At 45.2% G+C, this 18,709-nt stretch overlaps 2 protein-coding genes across 6 annotated transcripts in view; both read left to right on the forward strand.

The window, feature by feature from the left end:
* The window catches only part of ATP1B4 (ATPase Na+/K+ transporting family member beta 4), a 39,475-nt gene extending 35,017 nt beyond the window's left edge, over positions 1-4,458 (forward strand). For all 5 annotated transcript variants that reach the window (XM_070783654.1, XM_070783649.1, XM_070783651.1 and 2 more), the window contains one exon: positions 4,302-4,458. In XM_070783654.1, coding sequence (XP_070639755.1) covers positions 4,302-4,433 — 132 coding nt within the window. In that variant the 3' untranslated portion in view covers positions 4,434-4,458. The remainder of the gene's footprint in view (positions 1-4,301) is intronic.
* Positions 4,459-6,221: 1,763 nt separating this feature from the next.
* Positions 6,222-15,361, forward strand: LOC139176085 (testis-expressed protein 13D-like). Its single transcript, XM_070783655.1, has 2 exons — positions 6,222-10,237; positions 11,014-15,361. Exons 1-2 carry the CDS (start codon positions 9,268-9,270, stop codon positions 11,055-11,057), a joined length of 1,014 nt encoding a protein of 337 aa, XP_070639756.1. The 5' UTR covers positions 6,222-9,267; the 3' UTR covers positions 11,058-15,361.
* Positions 15,362-18,709: the final 3,348 nt, after the last annotated feature.

An 18,709-nucleotide genomic window follows, 5' to 3' on the forward strand; every position in this document is an offset into this window, starting at 1 on the left:
GTGAACTCATGTGGGCCTTAGGAAGCATTACTATGAACAAAGCTAGTGAAGGTAATGGAATTCCTTCCAGCTGAGCTATTTCAAATCCTAAAAGAAGATGCTGTTAAAGTGCTGCACTCAATATATCAGCAAATTTGGAAAACTCAACAGTGACTACAGGACTGGAAAAGGTCAGTTTTCATTTCAATTCCAAAGAAAGGCAATGCCAAAGAATGTTCAAACCACTGTACAATTGCTCTCATTTCACATGCTAGCAAGGTAATGTTCAAAATCCTTCAAGCTAGGCTTCAACAGTACATGAACTAAGAACTTCCAGATGTATAAGGTAGATATAGAAAAGGCAAGGAACCAGAGATCACATTGCCGACATTTGTTGGATCATAGAAAAAGCAAGAGGGTTCCAGAAAAACATCTGTTTTATTTACTATGCTAAAGCCTTTGACTGTGTGGATCACAACAAACTGTAGAAAATTTTTAAACAGATGGGAATGCCAAACCACCTTACCTGCCTCCTGAGACACCTGTATTCAGGTCAAGAAGCAACAGAACGGGACATGGAACAACGGACTGGTTCCAAATAGGGAAAGGAGTACGTCAAGGCTGTATATTGTCACCCTGCTTATTTAACCTATATGCAGAGTACATCATGCGAATGCTGGGCTGGATGAAGCACAAGGAAGAAATATCAATAACCTCAGATATGCAGATGATACCACTCTAATGGAAGAAAGCAAAGAGGAACTAAAGAGCCTGTTGATGAGGGTGAAAGAGGAGAGTGAAAAAGCTGGCTTAAAACTCAACATTCAAAAACCTAAGATCATGGCATCCAGTCACATCACTTCATGGCAAATAGAAGGGGAAAAAGTGATAGCAGTGACAGACTTTATTTTCTTGGGCTCCAAAACCACTGCAGATGGTGACTGCAGCCACGAAATTAAAAGATGCTTGTTCCATGGAAGAGAAGCTATGACAAACCTAGACAGCATACTCAAAAGCAGAGACATCACTTTGCTGACAAAGGTCCATATAGTCAAAAAGCTATGGTTTTCCAGTAGTCATGTACGGATGTGAGAGTTGAATCATAAAGACTGAGCGCCAAAGAATTGATGCTTTTGAACTATGGTGATGGAGAAGACTCTTGAGAGTTCCTTGGACAGCAAGGAGATCAAACTATTTAATCCTAAAGGAAATCAACCCTGAATATTCATTGGAAGGACTGATGCTGAAGCTGAAACTCCAATACTTTGGCCACATAATGAGAAGAACTGATTCATTGGAAAAGACCCTGATGCTGGGAAAGATTGAAGGCAGGAGAAGAAGGGAATGACAGAGGATAAGATGGTTGGATGGCATCACCGACTCAATGGACATGAGTTTGAGCAAACTCCGGGTGATAGTGAAGGACAGGGAAGCCTGGAATGCTGCAGTCCAAGAGATTGCAAAGAGTTAGACATGACTTAGCGACTGAACAACAACAATAATTAAGACTGGTTCACGTCAGTGTATGGCAGAGACCAACACAATACTGTAAAGCAATTATCCACCAAGGGAAAAAAATATGTTATATAAGTCTTAAGTGAATAAAGAAAAATGTTTAACTTTTAGTATTAACTATTAAAAACTTTCAAGTGAAAAAAGAATGAATGATGCCCCACAGTAGATTTTTGTAGCCTCAGTGCTGTGGTCCCGCCCATTAAGGTTTCCGTACTCAAAATTCTTGAAACTACTGACTCTGTCCAAGCAAATGGTAGATATTTTTCTGTAACAGATTTGACTAATACATTCTGTTCAGTCTCTATTTCAAAAGTCTCTCAACTGTAGTTTGCCTTCACCTCCTAAGGTACATGATACACTTTACCTGGTTATCTATGGAGCACATCAACAGTCTTGCCATCGCACACAATCTTTGCAAAATGATCTTAACTGCATCCAGCTTTTTCCAGGGGCACAGATATGGCTTTATACTCCTGACATCCTCTTCTGAGGCTACTCACTGCTGCTGCTGCTGCTGCTGCTGTTGCTAAGTCGCTTCAGTCATGTCCGACTCTGTGCGACCCCATAGATGGAAGCCCACTAGGCTCCTCTGTCCCTGGGATTCTCCAGGCAAGAATCCTAGAGTAGGTTGCCATTTCCTTCTCCAATGAATGAAAGTGAAAAGTGAAAGTGAAGCTGCTCAGTCGTGCCTGACTCTTAGCGACCCCATGGGCTGCAGCCTACCAGGCTCCTCTATCCATGGGATTTCCCAGGCAAGAGTACTGGAGTGGGGTACCATTGCCTTCTCCAAGGCTGTTCACTAGGCACATTTATTCAGGATGAACACAATCACATAGGGAGCTCAAAAAGGGGGCTAGGCCATTGCCTCACAAACAGTGCAAGACCCCACTACCTCTGTAAATTCCTGAAAATTATTTGGTAAACGGAGGACCCCTCCATACCTGACACTGTCAAGAAATAGTTACGAATTCTCAACTTCCAGTGTTAAAACAAGCCCAGTATCTTTTAGGCCTTTTGGGTTCTGGCGGTTACGTACTCCTTATTTACAATTTTTCCTTTAGCCCATTTATGCAATTATTTGCAAATCAGCCCACCTTGAATGGAGCCCCTTCCAACAAAGGCTCTAGATTCTGTCAAAATTGCAATACAACAGCCACCTCATTAGCGCCCCTTGGCTAGACTCCTTTCACAAAGAGAAGCTTTAGCAACCTTCTCTCATGCCTCCTGGCTCCTCTGTCCATGGGATTTCCCAGACAGGAATACTGGAGTGGTTTGCCATTTCTTTTTCCAGGGCATCTTCCCTACCCAGGGATCAAACCCGTGTCTCCTGCTTGGCAGATGGATTCTTTACTGCTGAGCCACCTGGGAAGCCCTCAGGCCACAAAGAGTGCCATAATCAACTTCAGTTAAATGAAGTGTCATACACTTTTGTCATCACTCAAACATTGGGGTGAATTATCATGAAGAGTCTGACTTCGCTTTTTTATGTTTGCGGACAGCTTTTAGGCCTCAACCCTCCCTCTCCCCTTGTACCCCCTCATCTGGGAAAGCTAAGAAGAAAGCCTCAGTGCTTTCTCCCTTGGTGATGGCAAGAGTTTCAAACCACAAGCCCCCACCTGCACGCAGGAACTGTCACCACAGCCCCAACTCTAACTACAACTAAAATCCCCAGCCAGTCTTGCTTTGCTCTCTCAAGCCATTTTTGGACCAACTCGGGAAGTCTGGCTGTTCTCCCCAGAAAGCTCCTTAATGGAATAAACATTTTCAAACCCTCTTACTGTGCATGTGATGTCATCAGTCTGGACATCTGGACCAAATTTGGGATGGAGGCTCACCCTACACGATGGTCACAACATATGTCTGCCATGTCTCCCCTCCTGGTCTCAAGGTAACTGCTGCAGCTGCAAACAACACAACCCCATCCTGGCATCCTAAGGATGAGGGCTCGTGGAAAAAGGTTTTCACTTTATTGGTCCTCTATCTAATCACAAAGGAAAATCTTTCCCTGAAACTCCCAGCAAATTTCCTGATATATCTCACTGACTAGCACAGGGTTACATGTCCACCCCTAAGTCAATCACAAGACCCTGCCCAGGGTTCATACGCCACTGAATAAGCAATGTAGAGGTTCTGTTAGCAAGGAAGAAAGTAGGGTTTGCTGTCCTAGGAATGTTGACACTGTCCATTTTCAGATATGTAGGATTTTTGCAAATGGGTCAGTATATTTATACAATATTAACTTGCACACTATTTTTCTGATTGGCTATTAGCTTTATCAGCTTCACAAAATGAACTGGGGAGCTGCCCATGTTTTTCTATGGTGTGGAATATATATCTTTAACTTACAATATGCATCTTTAATATACTTTTAAGAGTTATTATACTCCTTCATATATAATACAAGAATCTCACAACAAGGAATTGTTCTTGGATATGAACCAAAAGTAACATATAAATGTTGGTCCAATCTCTTTGCAGCTATATTTATAAATGAGATGGGTCAATAGTAATCTTTTTGGTACTATATTTTTGTCATCAGATATTATATAATAATGGCTATACAAAATGATCTGGGGGAGTTTTTCATATTTTTCTATGGTTGAAATGGCATACATCATAATTACCTGGTTGTCGCAAAGAGTCAAACACGACTGAGCAACTGAACTGAACTGAACTGAAAGGTTAAATAGGAATTAACACAGAAGCATTTTTGTGCTTTTAATAACTGACTATACTATAACTGTGTATTTATAAATTGGAGTGCCCTGAGACTCAGTCCTCTATTTTCTATTCTCCTCTCTTCCTAGGAGATCTCATTCAAGTCCTTGGTTATTAAGTACCATCGATTTCTTCCCTGCGCTCCAAACCTGTATATCCCAGAAGGCCTGCTTGATATCTCTAGTCTGGTCACTAAAAGACATCACAAACCACATCTCTGAAACAACTGCTCAAACTTAAAAACTAGGGGTCATCCTTGTCTCCTTTTTTTCCTCTTAATCTTTACAACCCCCATCCAAACAATCTATAATATCTCTCAATTTTACTTTCAAAAAGTGACTCTATATGCGTTCAATAGCTACAAGTTAAGGGAAGTAAAATGTATGGATCTTAAGTTTAAGAGAGATGTCTAGGTTGGGAATACTTCGACTTGTGGTGGATGCAAGTAGTATTTTAAAGTATAGAGAGGATTCCCTGGTGGTCCCGTGGTTAAGACTGTGCACTTCCACTGCAGGTGATGTGGATTTGATCTCTGGTCAGAGAACTAAGATCCCACATAAGATCCCATATGCCCCACAGTGTGGCCAAAAATAACAATAAAATAAAATAAATTAGAAAAAATAAAATTGTGCAATTGGGCCAAGATGGCAGAGTAGAAAGACCCTGAGCTCATCTCCTCTCACAGGCACATCAAAATTACAATGATTTAACAGCACACCTATCAATGAAAAAGCCCAGAACCTACAAGAAAAGATAATCTACAACTAAAGATATAAATAAGAAATCACAACAAGAAGGGTATGAAGGGTGAAGTCCAATATAGTCAAGTCTCATCCCCCTAAGTGGTGACCCACAAAAGGGAGAATAATTATAACTGCAAAGGTTCTCCCCAAGGAGTGAGAGGTCTGAGCCCAACATTGGACACCCCAGTCCAGGGGTCCTGCATGGGGAAAGATGATTCCCTAGAAGGTTTGGCTTTGAAGGCCAGCTGCGCTCAATTTCCAAAGACAAAGAGGACTGGAGGAAATAGACTCCACTCTTAAAGTGTGCACCCAAATCTTATATGCTCCGGGACCCAGGGCAGAAGCACTAATTTGAAAGAAGCCTTGGTCAGACCTACCTGCTGATCTGGATAATCTCCTGGAGAGACAAGAGGCAACTATATCTCACCCTGGGGACACAGACACTGGTGGCAGCCATTTCCGAGAGCTCTTTCTACCATGTGGACGCTGGTGCTGGCAAGCACCATTTTGGAATCCTCCCTCTAGCTTATTAGCTTCAGGACCCAGCCCCACTCATGCCCAACAGCCCATAGGCACCAGTACTGGGATACCTCTGGCCAAGCAACTAACTGTGAGGGGGCACAGCCCTATGCACTAGCAGACAGGTTGCCTTAAGATCCTCTGAGCCCACAGCTACCCTTAGACTAGGCCCTGTCCATGAGAGGGCCCAGAAACAGGCCCCACACACCAGTGCACATGTAATAGATCAGGGACCATCAGGTTCCTGTGGCCAAAGATAGTGGGACACAGCTCTACCCAACAGTGGGCAGACACCAGCCCCAGAATCCCAGGCCCTGCCCAGCAGCAAGCCTGTTCTAGACTTTCCCTCCAGCATGCGGACACTAGCTCCGTGAAAATCACAGCCCCCAACCTATGTACCCAAGTCACACACCAGCAGGCCAGCTCCAGCCCTAGTACTAGATGGGCCCAGGCCCTGCCCACCAGCAAGCCTCCTCTAGCCTCAAGACAAGCCTCACCCCTCACAGGTGAACACCAGCCCCAGGAAAACCATAGTCCTGAAGCCTACAGACCCAGATCAATCACCATCAGGACACAACCAGCACTAGAATCGACTGGGCCCTGGTCCCACCCACAAGCAGGTCAATATAAGCTTCAAGACACTCTGGGTCTTGCTGCCAGCTGTGTCAGGAACCAATTCTGGGACCCCCCCCACCCCCCCACTCCCCCCCCATCCCCCCACTCCCTCCCCCCCCAGCCAAGGCCCTGTAGACAGATCCCAGGACCTGGCTTTACCTACCAACAGACTGGCACTAGATCTGGCTAGTAAACAAATGGGACCTGCTGCTGCTGCTGCTGCTAAGTCGCTTCAGTCGTGTCCGGCTCTGTGCGACCCCATAGATGGAAGCCCACCAGGCTCCCCCGTCCCTGGGATTCTCCAGGCAAGAACACTGGGGTGGGTTGCCATTTCCTTCTACAAAGAATTAAAGTGAAAAGTGAAAGGGAAGTCGCTCAGTCGTGTCAGACTCTTAGCGACCCCATGGACTGCAGCCCACCAGGCTCCTCCATCCACGGGATTCTCCAGGCAAGAGTACTGGAGTGGGGTGCCACTGCCTTCTCCAAATGGGACCTAATTAAATTTAAAAACTTTTGCACAGCAAAGGAAATCATTGACAAAATGAAAAGACAGGCTACTGAATGGGAGAAAATATTTGCAAATGATATGATCAATAAGGGGTTAATATCCAAAATATATAAATAGCTCATACAACTCAACATCAAAAAACAACCCATTCAAAAAATAGGCATAAGACCTAAATAGTTTCTCCAGAGATGACATATAGGTGGCAAACAGACACATGAAAGGATGCTCAACAGTGCTCATCATCAGAGAAATGTAAATCAAAACCATGAGCTACCACCTCACACCTGTCAGAATGGCCATTGTCAAAAAGGCCACAAATAAGAATGTGGAGGAAAGGGAACTGGGGTACATTGTTAGTGGGAATGTAAATTGGTGCAGCTACTATGGAAAATAGTATGGATGTTTCTCCAAAAACTAAAAATAGAACTACCAAACGATCCAGCAATTCCATTTCTTGGTATATATCCAAAGAAAATGAAAACACTAATTCAAAAATTGACATGCACCTCAATGTTCATAGCAGCATTACCTACAATTATTTACAATAGCCAAGATATGGAAGCAACCTAAGTGTCCATCAACAGACAAACTGATAAAGAAGATCTGAGCTACACACACACACACACACACACACACACACACACACACAATGGAATACTACACAGCCAGAAGAAAGAATGAAATTCTGTCATCTGCAACAACGTAGGTGGACCTGGAGGACAGTATGCTTAGTAAAATCAGTCAGAGAAAGTAAAATACTGTATATTGTCATTTATATCTAAAAAACCTGAAAACTAAGACAAGATAGTCAATGCAAAAAAAAGAAATAGATTCACAGATACAGACAACAAACTAGTGATTACCAGTGGTGAGAGGGAAGGGGGAAAGGCAAGATAGGAGTAGGGGATTAAGACGTACCAATTATTATGTATAAAATAAATAAGCTACAAGGATATATTTATTGTCCAGCACAGGGAACATAGCCAATATTTGATAACCATAAATGGAATATAATCTATAAAAATGTTGAAGGACTATGTTATATACCTGAAACTAATATCATATTATAAATCAACTCTCTCTCTACATATATGTGCATATATATAACCAGACAGGATCTGGGGCTGCAACTGGGCATAGACTGTTAAAACTATCACCCCACCATTACCACTATTATGATAGTATAAAGATGACTTAATTCATAGACATAACATAAATTAACTTATATGGTAGTGAGTTTCTTATCCTGCTGCTGCTGCTGCTATGCAATAAGAATGAACATATTCTAAACATTTTCATCTTCACAACCTTATAAGGTAGATCCTACCTATATTCCCATTTTACAGCTGATGGGGTTGAAGTCCAGAGAAAATAAAATAACAGTATAGGAGTGAATAAGCTCATTCAAGGAGAACATATAGAATGAAGAGGAGGGGTCTGAAGACAAAACTGGGAAAATACTAACTTTGGAGCCGTGGGCAGAGAAGAACAAACAGTTGAAAGAAACAGAAAGATAAGCCAGAGGGACAGGAGGAGCATCAGAAGAATTTGATGTCACAGAAAGCAAGATAGGATAGAGTGAGTGCCAAGGAGGGAATGGTCAAAAGACTCAAAGCCTACTGAAAAAAATCACATAAAAACTATCAAAGTATCCACTTGCTTTTGTAGTGAGATAGTGACTATTGGTGACCTTATCAGAGATTTTTCACTAAAGTTTTTGTAGGGTGAAAACCAAAGTGCAGCAGGTTGAACGGTAAAGGGAGCATCGCGAAGTGGACCTAGGATGGACTATTCTAATGAGAAGAAAGAAAGTCCAGGACGCAGGTTAGAGGGAGGAAATTATTCCAAGCACATAGGGAACCTGAACAGGCTTACTGTCTGGGAGAAAAATACCCAGTAGCACAGGGGTGGTGCAGCCCGGCTGAGATGCAGGAAATACGGGGGGTGGGGGGAGGGGTGGGAAGACGTAGTGAAGTCCCTGAAAAAAAGGAATAGGAGGAACTGGGATCTAGAGCTTGAAGATAGGGTTCAGCAAGGAAAACCAAGGGGCTTCATGGCTCAACCACTTGATTTTGACTAGCCGAAGTCCAAGGCTGTCTGCTGTAGGATTAGGGAAGAGTATAGACAGCTTGAAACCTTGTAGAAAATGTGAGATAACGGCTGACGTAAAGCGAGAGGGCGCTGAACCAAAAGACCCCACCCCAACCGCCGACCCCCGCGCCCGGCCCACCGAAATGACTCCCAGATTCGAAATTCTTTAGTATCCAGGTGCTTTAGAATCTCTTGGGAACGCGAATTCACTGTGCGGGACACTGCAGTCACCAGCCAGCCCGCGCTGTAGGGGGCGGTGTGCCAAGGCAGGTGCATCGGCGGTGGATCCAGGAACAGGCGCCCCACTTCCCGTCCTACAGGAGGCGCCATGCCGAGGACGGGGGTTCCCACCATGCCTTGCAGCCTCACTCGAAGCCCACAGTTTTGATGCGTCACGCGGTGTGAGGCCTCACACCACTCTTCGTTAGGGGACTCGTGGGTGTGAGGGGAAGGAGGCGAAAGAGGCCAGGACTGAGCTAGGGCTGAAGGAGGACTGAGTGAGGAGCCGAGAGGCGGATCGGTTTAGCGGCCATCTCTCACCAGAGCTGCTGCATCTCCGCAGACTAGGCCGCGGAGGTCATGGCCTTGGACGGCGAAGATCCCAGGAGCGGTTTTCGCCACAGAGACGTAGTTACATTCATCAACCAAGAAGTACTCGGTAACGGCGGCGGCCCAGATTTCTACATGACCTACCGCTCGCGGCCCTGGAATGAGATCGAGGACGAGCTGCAGTCCGTCTTGGCCGACATACATGTACCTCTCAACCTCAAGAGGGCCTGTGCCTGGAGCGCGCTGGCCTTGAGCGTGCGGGTGGCCACGAGGCAGCGAGAGCAGCAGGCCCGCCGCGTCCAGCGGCTGCAGGAGCAGGTGGAGGAGCGCGAGACGGCCACCTGGGCCCTGGCCTCGCAGCTGCAGCGTCTGCGCGAGGAGCGTAAGCAGGTGGTCATGCAGTTGCGCCGCACGCGCCAAGACCTGCAACAGGCGCTGAGCGAGCGCGAGGCCCTGCGCGGGCAGCTGCTGCAGGCCCAGAGAGCAGTCAGCTCTCGATCCCCGCAGCTCCGGGCTGACACGTGGCCCGTGACCGCTGAGGAGCGCAACAAGTTGCTGGTCGCGACCTCGCAGCGAAGGCGGCTGGAGGCCCAGAGGGAGGAGGCGCAGTATGCTTTGGCAGGCGGTGTGCAGTACGTGCAGGGGGCCCAGGGTCCCTGGGCCCAGGTTGCTCAACCCCCAGCTCCCATGCCATGCCCCAGGCACACGCCATACCCCATGCCATTCCCATACCCACCACCTCCCCCACCTAGGGTACTCTCAGAAGCCGAAGGAGCCGCCGCCACAGCAGCAGCATGCGCGGCCCCCCAGATGCCTGCTCCGGTGATGTGTGCACCTGCTATGTGGCCTGTAGTTGTGTCCCAGGAAGAGGTAGCCCTGCCGTGGTACCAGAGGGTCGAAGGCCGAGGGGAAGGTCCCCACTTCGGAAACCCCGAGGGGCACTTCCAAGTTGACCCAATGTATCAACAGTCTCAGGATCGGATGCCCAGGACTCCAGATGGTAAGAAAGCCTTTGAACCCTAGGAAGAGGGATCCTCAGGAGGAGGGATTGGGACTGCCTAAGGTACAGAATGGGATTAACTTTTCCTGATGTTTGGCTTGCGATGAATGCAAAAACTCTAGATACTAACTGAGGTGGGAAGTCTTGCCCCAAAGAAGCTCCTCACTGGATTCAGGGATGTAGAAAAAGAATGGAGACATATTCTAAAGAGAAATCAATTTCTGGAGGTCCCCTTCTGATCAAAAAATTTTATTTACATCATAGAAAATTTGAAAATCCATAAAACAAAAATTTTCATTATCCTACCAATGACCCATAACCATTTTAACACAACAATATGTTTCTACATATGGATCTCTTCCCCTACTTTCATATTATACATGTATACATGTGTATTGTTTCAAAGAAAGATGAGATTCTAATGAATATGTTAATTTTTAAAGGAAAATTTCTCCAATGGCATTTAAATTCACAGGTGGTAGACTTGATGGCTGCTACCGATTGGTTGACACCTTAAGGTATATGGGCTGATGTGATTAAACATTCGTTTTCTCCTTCCTATATTCTTCTTAGCCCCTCTCTCCCATGATACCAGGTCTTTGGCTGAGAATAACTGTGCTTTTAGAACATAAGATACGTTTTATTCTAGGAACACTGCTTTTCCTTGAGAATACTATCGTTATGCTGTATACTGCAGCCATGTTCATATTTGTTCCTTGATTTGTTTTTATAACATTCATTGGTTTGGGCCTGTTCTTTGTGTCTCTAAACTCCAGGATCTTCATCTGAGGCTGAAGGAAGTCCAGCTCCCTATGTGTGAATCATCACGAAATGCCCTTCCACCTCTCAGCAGCCTTCGCCTCAGTGAGATCTCAGCTGGCTGGAGCAGAAAAAAAGAATGAAGAATCAGAGGAAAGAAGACATTCTGACACACATCTTGTAGCAAGGGAGGGCAGACAAGATTTTGTTAAGCTTAATGAATGACAAAGTTTCAAAGAGGGGTGGGAGTGTAGTAGTAGATTTTAGGGATTTAGCAGGTTTGTCAAATTGCATTCATTAATTCATTGAACAAGCAGTTATTGCCTAGCATGTACTAGTAATTACTACTGTATGTTGTTATCTGGTGCACACATTTTAACTCAATTGGATGCAAGAGGCTACATGACAGGAGAGAGCCTAATTTGGCATATCAATTATATCAGGTATGACTTCTTTGCCTTACATATAGTGTGGCCTTTAAGTAAATCCAATTGAAATAAAGTCAAGATTCATTTCTACAATTCTGGGAGCAAAATCAGACTTTCATGGAAGAATTGGAATGACTGAACTGCTCATCACATTAATCCCAGTGGAAATAAATGAGCAGGGGCATATATGGGGAATGTAGCCTCACAAAAGTACAAGCAGTACTTTTCTCATACTCCTGCTGATTCCCCCCTGAGAAGGGCAACTTTTCCTGGTTTTCTAAAAGACCACTGGGTTGTCTTGCTACACACTTAAGCCCTCAGCCTCAGGCTGCTCCCATCCCAAGCCCTTTTTCAGTCAAGAGTAGATGAAGAATAACATGTATTTTCTAGGACAGGCATTGTGCTATGAACTGTGCTTTCTTGAACTAAATTAAAAATAGAACTGGACTGGGATGCCCCTGGGTCCTTCTCTTCCACTTGGTGTCTTCAGGTGCTCTGCTTCCCTGAGGCAGCTGCTGCAAGCCAGGGGGAGCCAGGGTCCACCCAGGGGCTGGAGGTCAGTTCAGGCTCCAGTCTGAACAAGAGGCGTCCTCAAGTTCCTCCAAGAGATTCCAGCTCACCAGGCTCAGCATTTGTCAGAGGTTTTCTGCTTCTAACTAGTAATCGAGTGTTCACTTACCTGCTGTGTCTTCTGTGCTGTGTGTACCGAGGGGCAGGTTTGCTCAGAAGTGGTGTTTTAAACCTGCCTCTTCCCTCCATCCCACTGAGGTGACTAGAGAATTCCATCTCATTCACTATGGAAGGGCCCCTCCTCTTCCTGTGAGTTACTCAAGACCTGGGGGGAGGGACTTCCGTGGGGTCTTCAGTCCATTGTGATTGTGCCTGCTCCCCTCACTGTCTGTGTCCTTGAAGGTGCGCTTCTCTGCTAGTCCTGGGCCCGTGGGGCAGGAGAGGAGAGGAGAGGTGAGGTGAGGAGGGGGCTTCTGCCTAGGCTGGGATGTGTCCAGCCTCCCTATCTGCACCAAGAAGCCATTTCCCTGAGGCCCTGTCTCCCAGAAGTGCCTTGAGCAGAAATTTCTGCCCTGCAGGGCTCTCTCCCCTCCTTCCTATGCACAGTCCCATCAAGGTGCTCAGGATTCTGGAGAAGAGCCAGGCTTAGCCAGTTGGCTAATGTGGCAAATGTTTCCAGAGGCAAAAGGGGTAGAGTCTGGCTCCCTGCTTGGTGTAGAGATACATGGGGCAGAGAACAGACATGAAGCTGCCCCGCCAGCGTCCTCGCTCCCAGGGTCCTGATTACTGGGAGGCCTTGGTTATTTGGGAGGGTGCTGGGGAGGAAGGGGACGGTCAGGGACATCAACATAAAGCTAAGCTTTCTGGGTTGGAGGCTGGTTTTGTGATACACTTGTGTATGCTGATTACTCCCTGGAATTCTGGGAGGACAGGACACAGATGAGATGGGAATATTATAGTACATTTTAATCTGGTGGTTCTCAATGCATGGCTTTTGAACCAGCAGCATCAGGATCAACTGGGAACTTAATCACAAATGCAAATCCTCAAGCTCTACCTCAGACCTCCTGACTCCAGAAGTTGTGGGGGTAAGGGTCTAACAGGTGTTTCTGGTGCTTACTAAAGTTTGAGAACCTTTGTTTGCACCCATAGTGTAATGGGAACAAATCACCCTGGATCCCATCATGGCTGGCTCACTTAAGGCTCCACAACACACTCTGATGTCCATTGGAATGTCTGTAGAACTGTAAGAAACCAGACTCTCCAGGTACAACTCTTCTGTAGCTCAATATAATCACCTAATGTTTCAGGGGTGACTTTTTTTCATAGCAACCTGCATGAATCTTTGGCCAGAATCATTAAGGTTGGCTGTGCCCAAGCTGGACACACGCAGGTAAAGGCAGTAATTTGTTTAAGATCCTGAGTGACTGGGCTCATACACCTGCTCTACCAATTACTAGCTGTGTAACCTAAAACAAGCTACTGAGTTTCTCTGATCCCCAAAAAGTGTCGGCTGCCTTCCCCCACCATTAGGATCTCTGTGATGCTGGGGTAATGGGTATAAAGGGTGCCCATGGTGTGACTTCTCATACCACAGAGTGGCCACCATGTGACACTGTATGGCTATTATCCTCATTGGTGACAGCTCTGTCAAGTATAGGTATAATAGATGCCTCTATTAATAGTGCTTCAAGGAGGATGTTTTACTCCCATTTTAACAAATGTGGCAACTCAGTAAGTTACCCAAAGTCATTTAGTTGGGAGTTGGTGAAGTGTGGGTTCTAACCCAAGTTGCCTGGCACTGAACTCCATGCCCTTTCTGCTATATCAGAACCTCAACCTTGTACCCTTACCAGTTACTAGCAGTTAACAGGGTCTGTCAATAGCTTGCTGGATGTACCTGACTATAATGGAAGGACTCTGAATCATAGAGCCAGTCTGGTGGAGAGGGAAGTGAGTGGAGGTGGCCAAAGAGTCAGGGTTGGTTGTTGTGGAGTGTTGATCCTACAAAAGAAGGTGCTGGAAGGAGTGTGGACATGGCTTCTAGGGGTGTCAGCCTGCTGAAAGTTACAGGGAGAGCGGTGCAGAAAGCGGAGCAGCATAGGGTGGCTGCTACGCTCCCCGCCCCACCTCCATAGAGCCCCTTGCCATGAACACTTCTGTCTCATACAGCTGCAGAAGTAGTGGCTCCAAGCTGACCCTTCCTCTGGGGGCCTCTGCAGGCAGCGAGTGGTAAGTGTAGGGATGGGGAGAAGCCCCACTCAGGTGTTGCTGCTGCTGCTGCTGCTAAGTCACTTCAGTCGTGTCCGACTCTGTGTGACCGCATAGACGGCAGCCCACCAGGCTCCCCTGTCCCTGGGATTCTCCAGGCAAGAACACTGGATTGAGTTGCCATTTCCTTCTCCAATTCATGAAAAGTGAAAGTGAAGTCGCTCAGTCGTGTCCGCCTCTTAGCAACCCCACGGACTGCAGCCCACCAGGCTCCTCCATCCATGGGATTTTCCAGGCAAGAGCACTGGAGTGGGTGCATTGCCTTCTCCATCAGGTGTCGCAGGAGGCAACAGAAGACTGCTCCGTGATAGGTGTGCTGCATCCCTCTGCAGGTGAGAGCTGTGCCCAGTGCATGGCAAATGCCAGCTAGCCAGACTAGTGAGCAATGTTCAAGTTTTCTCTAATAAAAACAAGTTTCAAATGAGGGCAGAGCCCTGATACCTGGCAGGAGTGGAGGCTTTGTCCTCTCACCGAGTCAACCCTTATTTATGAGCAAGATGCAAGAGAGAACCAAGGAGATTCATAACTCACTCTCTTGGGAAATTATTTTCCTGAGGCCCTTTCTGACTATCAAAGGAAACTGGATTCACCAAAACAGAAGCAGGAAAAGCAATTGAAACCATGTACAATCCCCAAACCTGGAGGTAACTACTGTTTATAATGTATTTACTTTACATACACACACTTAGGTATATATAGAACCACATATTTATATACACCAAGACACAGTATGGTACATATTTTTTTGAAGCCTCCTCAACTGTAAAAGTAGTGACTCAAATTTGGATCCTTTCTATGGTGGGCTCTGCACCCCATATGCAAGAAGGTATAGGAATTGAGAGAAGTACTTTTTGGGTGGCAGAGCAGTTACAGATTACATAGAGATTTACCAAAACAGATTAACTCAGTACATATTCCTTTCCTGCATCTGTTTCTCACTTAGCAGTAGGGTACACTGTCTCATATCTGAATTATTTGAGAATGTAACTTTAAATGGTCATGTAAAATGCTGTCATGTCAGTGTTTCAATTTATTGTACTTAAGGAGTTCTCACTGGGCATTTAGATTGTTTTCAAATTTTCACTTCACTCTCAACAATATTAGTGTGCAGAGTCTTCTGTACCATGCCCAAGAATAAATATGAATGTGAAAGTCAGTCATGTCCGACTCTTTGCGAGCCCATGGACTATACCGTTCCTGCAGTTCTCCAGATCAGAATACTGGGGTGGGTAGCCTTTCCCTTCTCCAGGGGATCTTCCCAACCCAGGGATCAAACCCAGGTCTCCCACATTGCAGGTAGATTCTTTACCAGCTGAGCCACCAGAGAAGCCCAAGAGTACTGGAGTGGGTAGCCCATCCCTTCTCCATCTTCCCAATGGGTCTCCTGCATTGCAGGTGGATTCTTTACCAGCTGAGCTACAAGAAGAAAACCTAATAGTAAATATAATCATTTAAAAAATCTTAACCAGTTTGAAAGATCTTAGTTTGATTTGCATTTCTTTGCTTACATAGAAAGATGGAGTATTTTTTGAAATCACTTATCCATTTGTATTTCTTCTGTCATGATTTATTCATGTCCTAAGTGTACTCATGGAATACTCACCTTGCTTTTATTTCATAGTAAGGATATTAACCTAACCCTTTGTCATAATTAGGATGCCAAGTATTTTCCCTTGTTTGTAGATTATCTTTGTGTGTGGTGGCATTTTGATAGAAGTATTGGTACTTATGAGGTAGGTCTCAATGTATTTTTCCCAAAAATAATCAACCTAGTAGTTCAGCATCATTTTTTCAATGTTCCAGTCTTTTCCCACTGATCTGAAAGGACCATCTTTATCAAATACCAAATACAGTGTGTGTATATATGTTGTCCATTAAATTGTTGGTCTATTATTATATCCATCTAACACTTGATCTGAGCTTTATAACACATCTTAATAAATGCAGTAAAGTTATCACTCATTTTTTTCCTAAATTTTCTTGGTAGTTATCACCTGTTTATTCTCAGTTGAAGCTTTATAATTTAACTCTATTCCTGAGTCTCAAATGTACTTCTTCAACTGGATTCTGTGAGACTTATACAATCACTTCATAATTTGTTGCTCTTTTTATAACCTAATTTGAGTGGATTTCTGCTCCTTAAGGCTTTATCTCAGCCCTAGTCTCTCTTCACTTCCTCTTTCCATGATCTTGTCTAAACATTTGACATCTATCATCTAAAAGGAAGAAGATTCCAACCTATATGATTTTTTAAAAGCTCATGTTTATGTGAGCTTACTTTGTAAATTTGGTGGCATTATCTTATTTAATTCCCTTTAAAACCCTACAAGATAGTAAGTAGAAGGCAGTACCATCTCCATCTTACAAATGGAGAAAGCTAGGCTTAGAGGGGTTGAATAACTTGTCCAAGTTACTTATCACCCTGATGTGTGTCAAGAGCAAGGATGCACATTCTTCTCTGATATACCTGCCATGCTATGCTATGTAGCATTTAAAAAGAAGGAAACATGAATATTAAATACTGTCTGCCATAAAGTGGAAAATCATAGCCGCCAGACTTTTGTTTTTGCAATTGAAGAGGACACAAGAAGCAGTATGTCATACTGAAGGGAGGCTGTAATGGTAGCATGCTTATGGCTTGGCTCTGAATCCCAGATGCATTCAATGGATTAATGGTAGGTGTTATAATGCAGGAATAGTACTCTCCACAGTGCCTGATGGATATCAACTCTAAGATGTACATTTTTTTCACATTTTTGAAAACAGTAGGCCTCTCACAGTTTAACAAGTATTTATCTTACAACTGATAGCATCTTAGATTTGATAAAACAGGTATTGAGGAGTTAATGTTTAGCTATTACTACAAAACATGACCACTTATCCATCAGCAAATATTTATTCAGTGTGAACCGTGTGTCAGGCACTAGAGACTGGAACAGCCTAGTAAACATTGCAGATTCCTGCTTTCATGAAGTTTACCTTCTAGTGGGAAGCATACATGAAATACAGATTAGCAAGTAAAATAGTATGTCAGCTGGTAACGGCTGGTAAGTAATATAAGTGAAACAGACTAAAGGGGATGGGAAGTGGTGTAGGGGGGAACACTGGAGTTATAGAGTGGTCAAGGAATGCTTCCCTTGAAGGTGACATTTGAAGAGACCTAAATGGGACTAGTGGAGAAGGCAATGGCACCCCACTCCAGTACTCTTGCCTGGGAAATCCCATGGACGGAGGAACCTGGTGGGCTGCAGTCCACTGGGTCGCTAAGAGTCAGACACGACTGAGCGTCTTCACTTTCACTTTTCACTTTCACGCATTGGAGAAAGAAATGGCAACCCAATCCAGTGTTCTTGCCTGGAGAATCCCAGGGATGGGGAAGCCTGGTGGGCTGCTGTCTGTGGGGTCGCACAGAGTCGGACACGACTGAAGTGACTTAGCGGCAGCAGCAGCAAATGGGACTAGAGGATGAACCGTGAGGCTAGCTAGGGGATCTTTCAAGGTAGAAGGCGGAGCAAACACAAGGGCCTTGAAGGGAAGACACCCTTGAGGGTCTTTGAGGAGTAGCAAGAGGGCCAGTATGGCTGGAGAGGAGGGAGTACAGGAGAGCAGATAAGGTGGGAGTGGAAGAGTTGCACATTATGGCTGGAAAATAAGTAGGCGAATAAGGGCTTCCCTGTTGGCTCAGCAGTAAAGAACATGCCTGCAATGCAGAAGACGTGGGTTCGATCCCTGATCTGGAAGATCCCTTGGAGAAGGAAATGGCAACCCACTCCAGTATTCTTACCTGGAAAATCCCATGGACAGAGGCACCTGGCAGGCTACAGCCCATGGGGTCACAAGGACTTGGACATGACTGAGCAACCAACAACAAATGTCAATCAGGATTTCTTTTTTAAAAAAATTATTTATTTAATTGGAGGCTAATTACAATATTGTGGTGGTTTTTGCCATACATCGACATGAATCAGCCACGGGTATACATGTGTTCCCCCCATCCTGAACCCCCCCTCCCACCTCCCTCCCCACCCCATCCCTCTGGGTTGTCCCAGAGCACCAGCTCTGAGTGCCCTGCTTCATGTATCAAACTTGTACTGGTTATCTGTTTTACCTATGGTGATATATGTTTCAATGCCCTCTCAGAAAGGCTCTAGATAGTACGAGGAACTGCATACTGGGGCTCAGAACCACCCAGCAAGGACTGCCAAGTGTCATGGCTACACTGCACTTAAAGTTAGGGGATGGCTGGGGGGTAGGGATGACATTAATTTAGGTAAAGTGAGGAGACAGATCCATTTAGTCTCTTAAACACACTAATGCACGGTCAGAATGATTCATGGTGCAGAACACTTTGAGGACAGAATGATAATGATACGTGATCAGAATAACTAGATGAAGCTACTCTGAAGAACAGTGACATTCAGGGCTTAACATCTCTAACGAGGTGCAGCACAAACTGGCCTTGGTTTGATCTTTCACAACGCACACTGCCACCACATTCACTCTT

Source organism: Bos indicus, chromosome X (genome assembly GCF_029378745.1).
Source record: "Bos indicus isolate NIAB-ARS_2022 breed Sahiwal x Tharparkar chromosome X, NIAB-ARS_B.indTharparkar_mat_pri_1.0, whole genome shotgun sequence".
NCBI classification, from domain to species: domain Eukaryota; kingdom Metazoa; phylum Chordata; class Mammalia; order Artiodactyla; family Bovidae; genus Bos; species Bos indicus.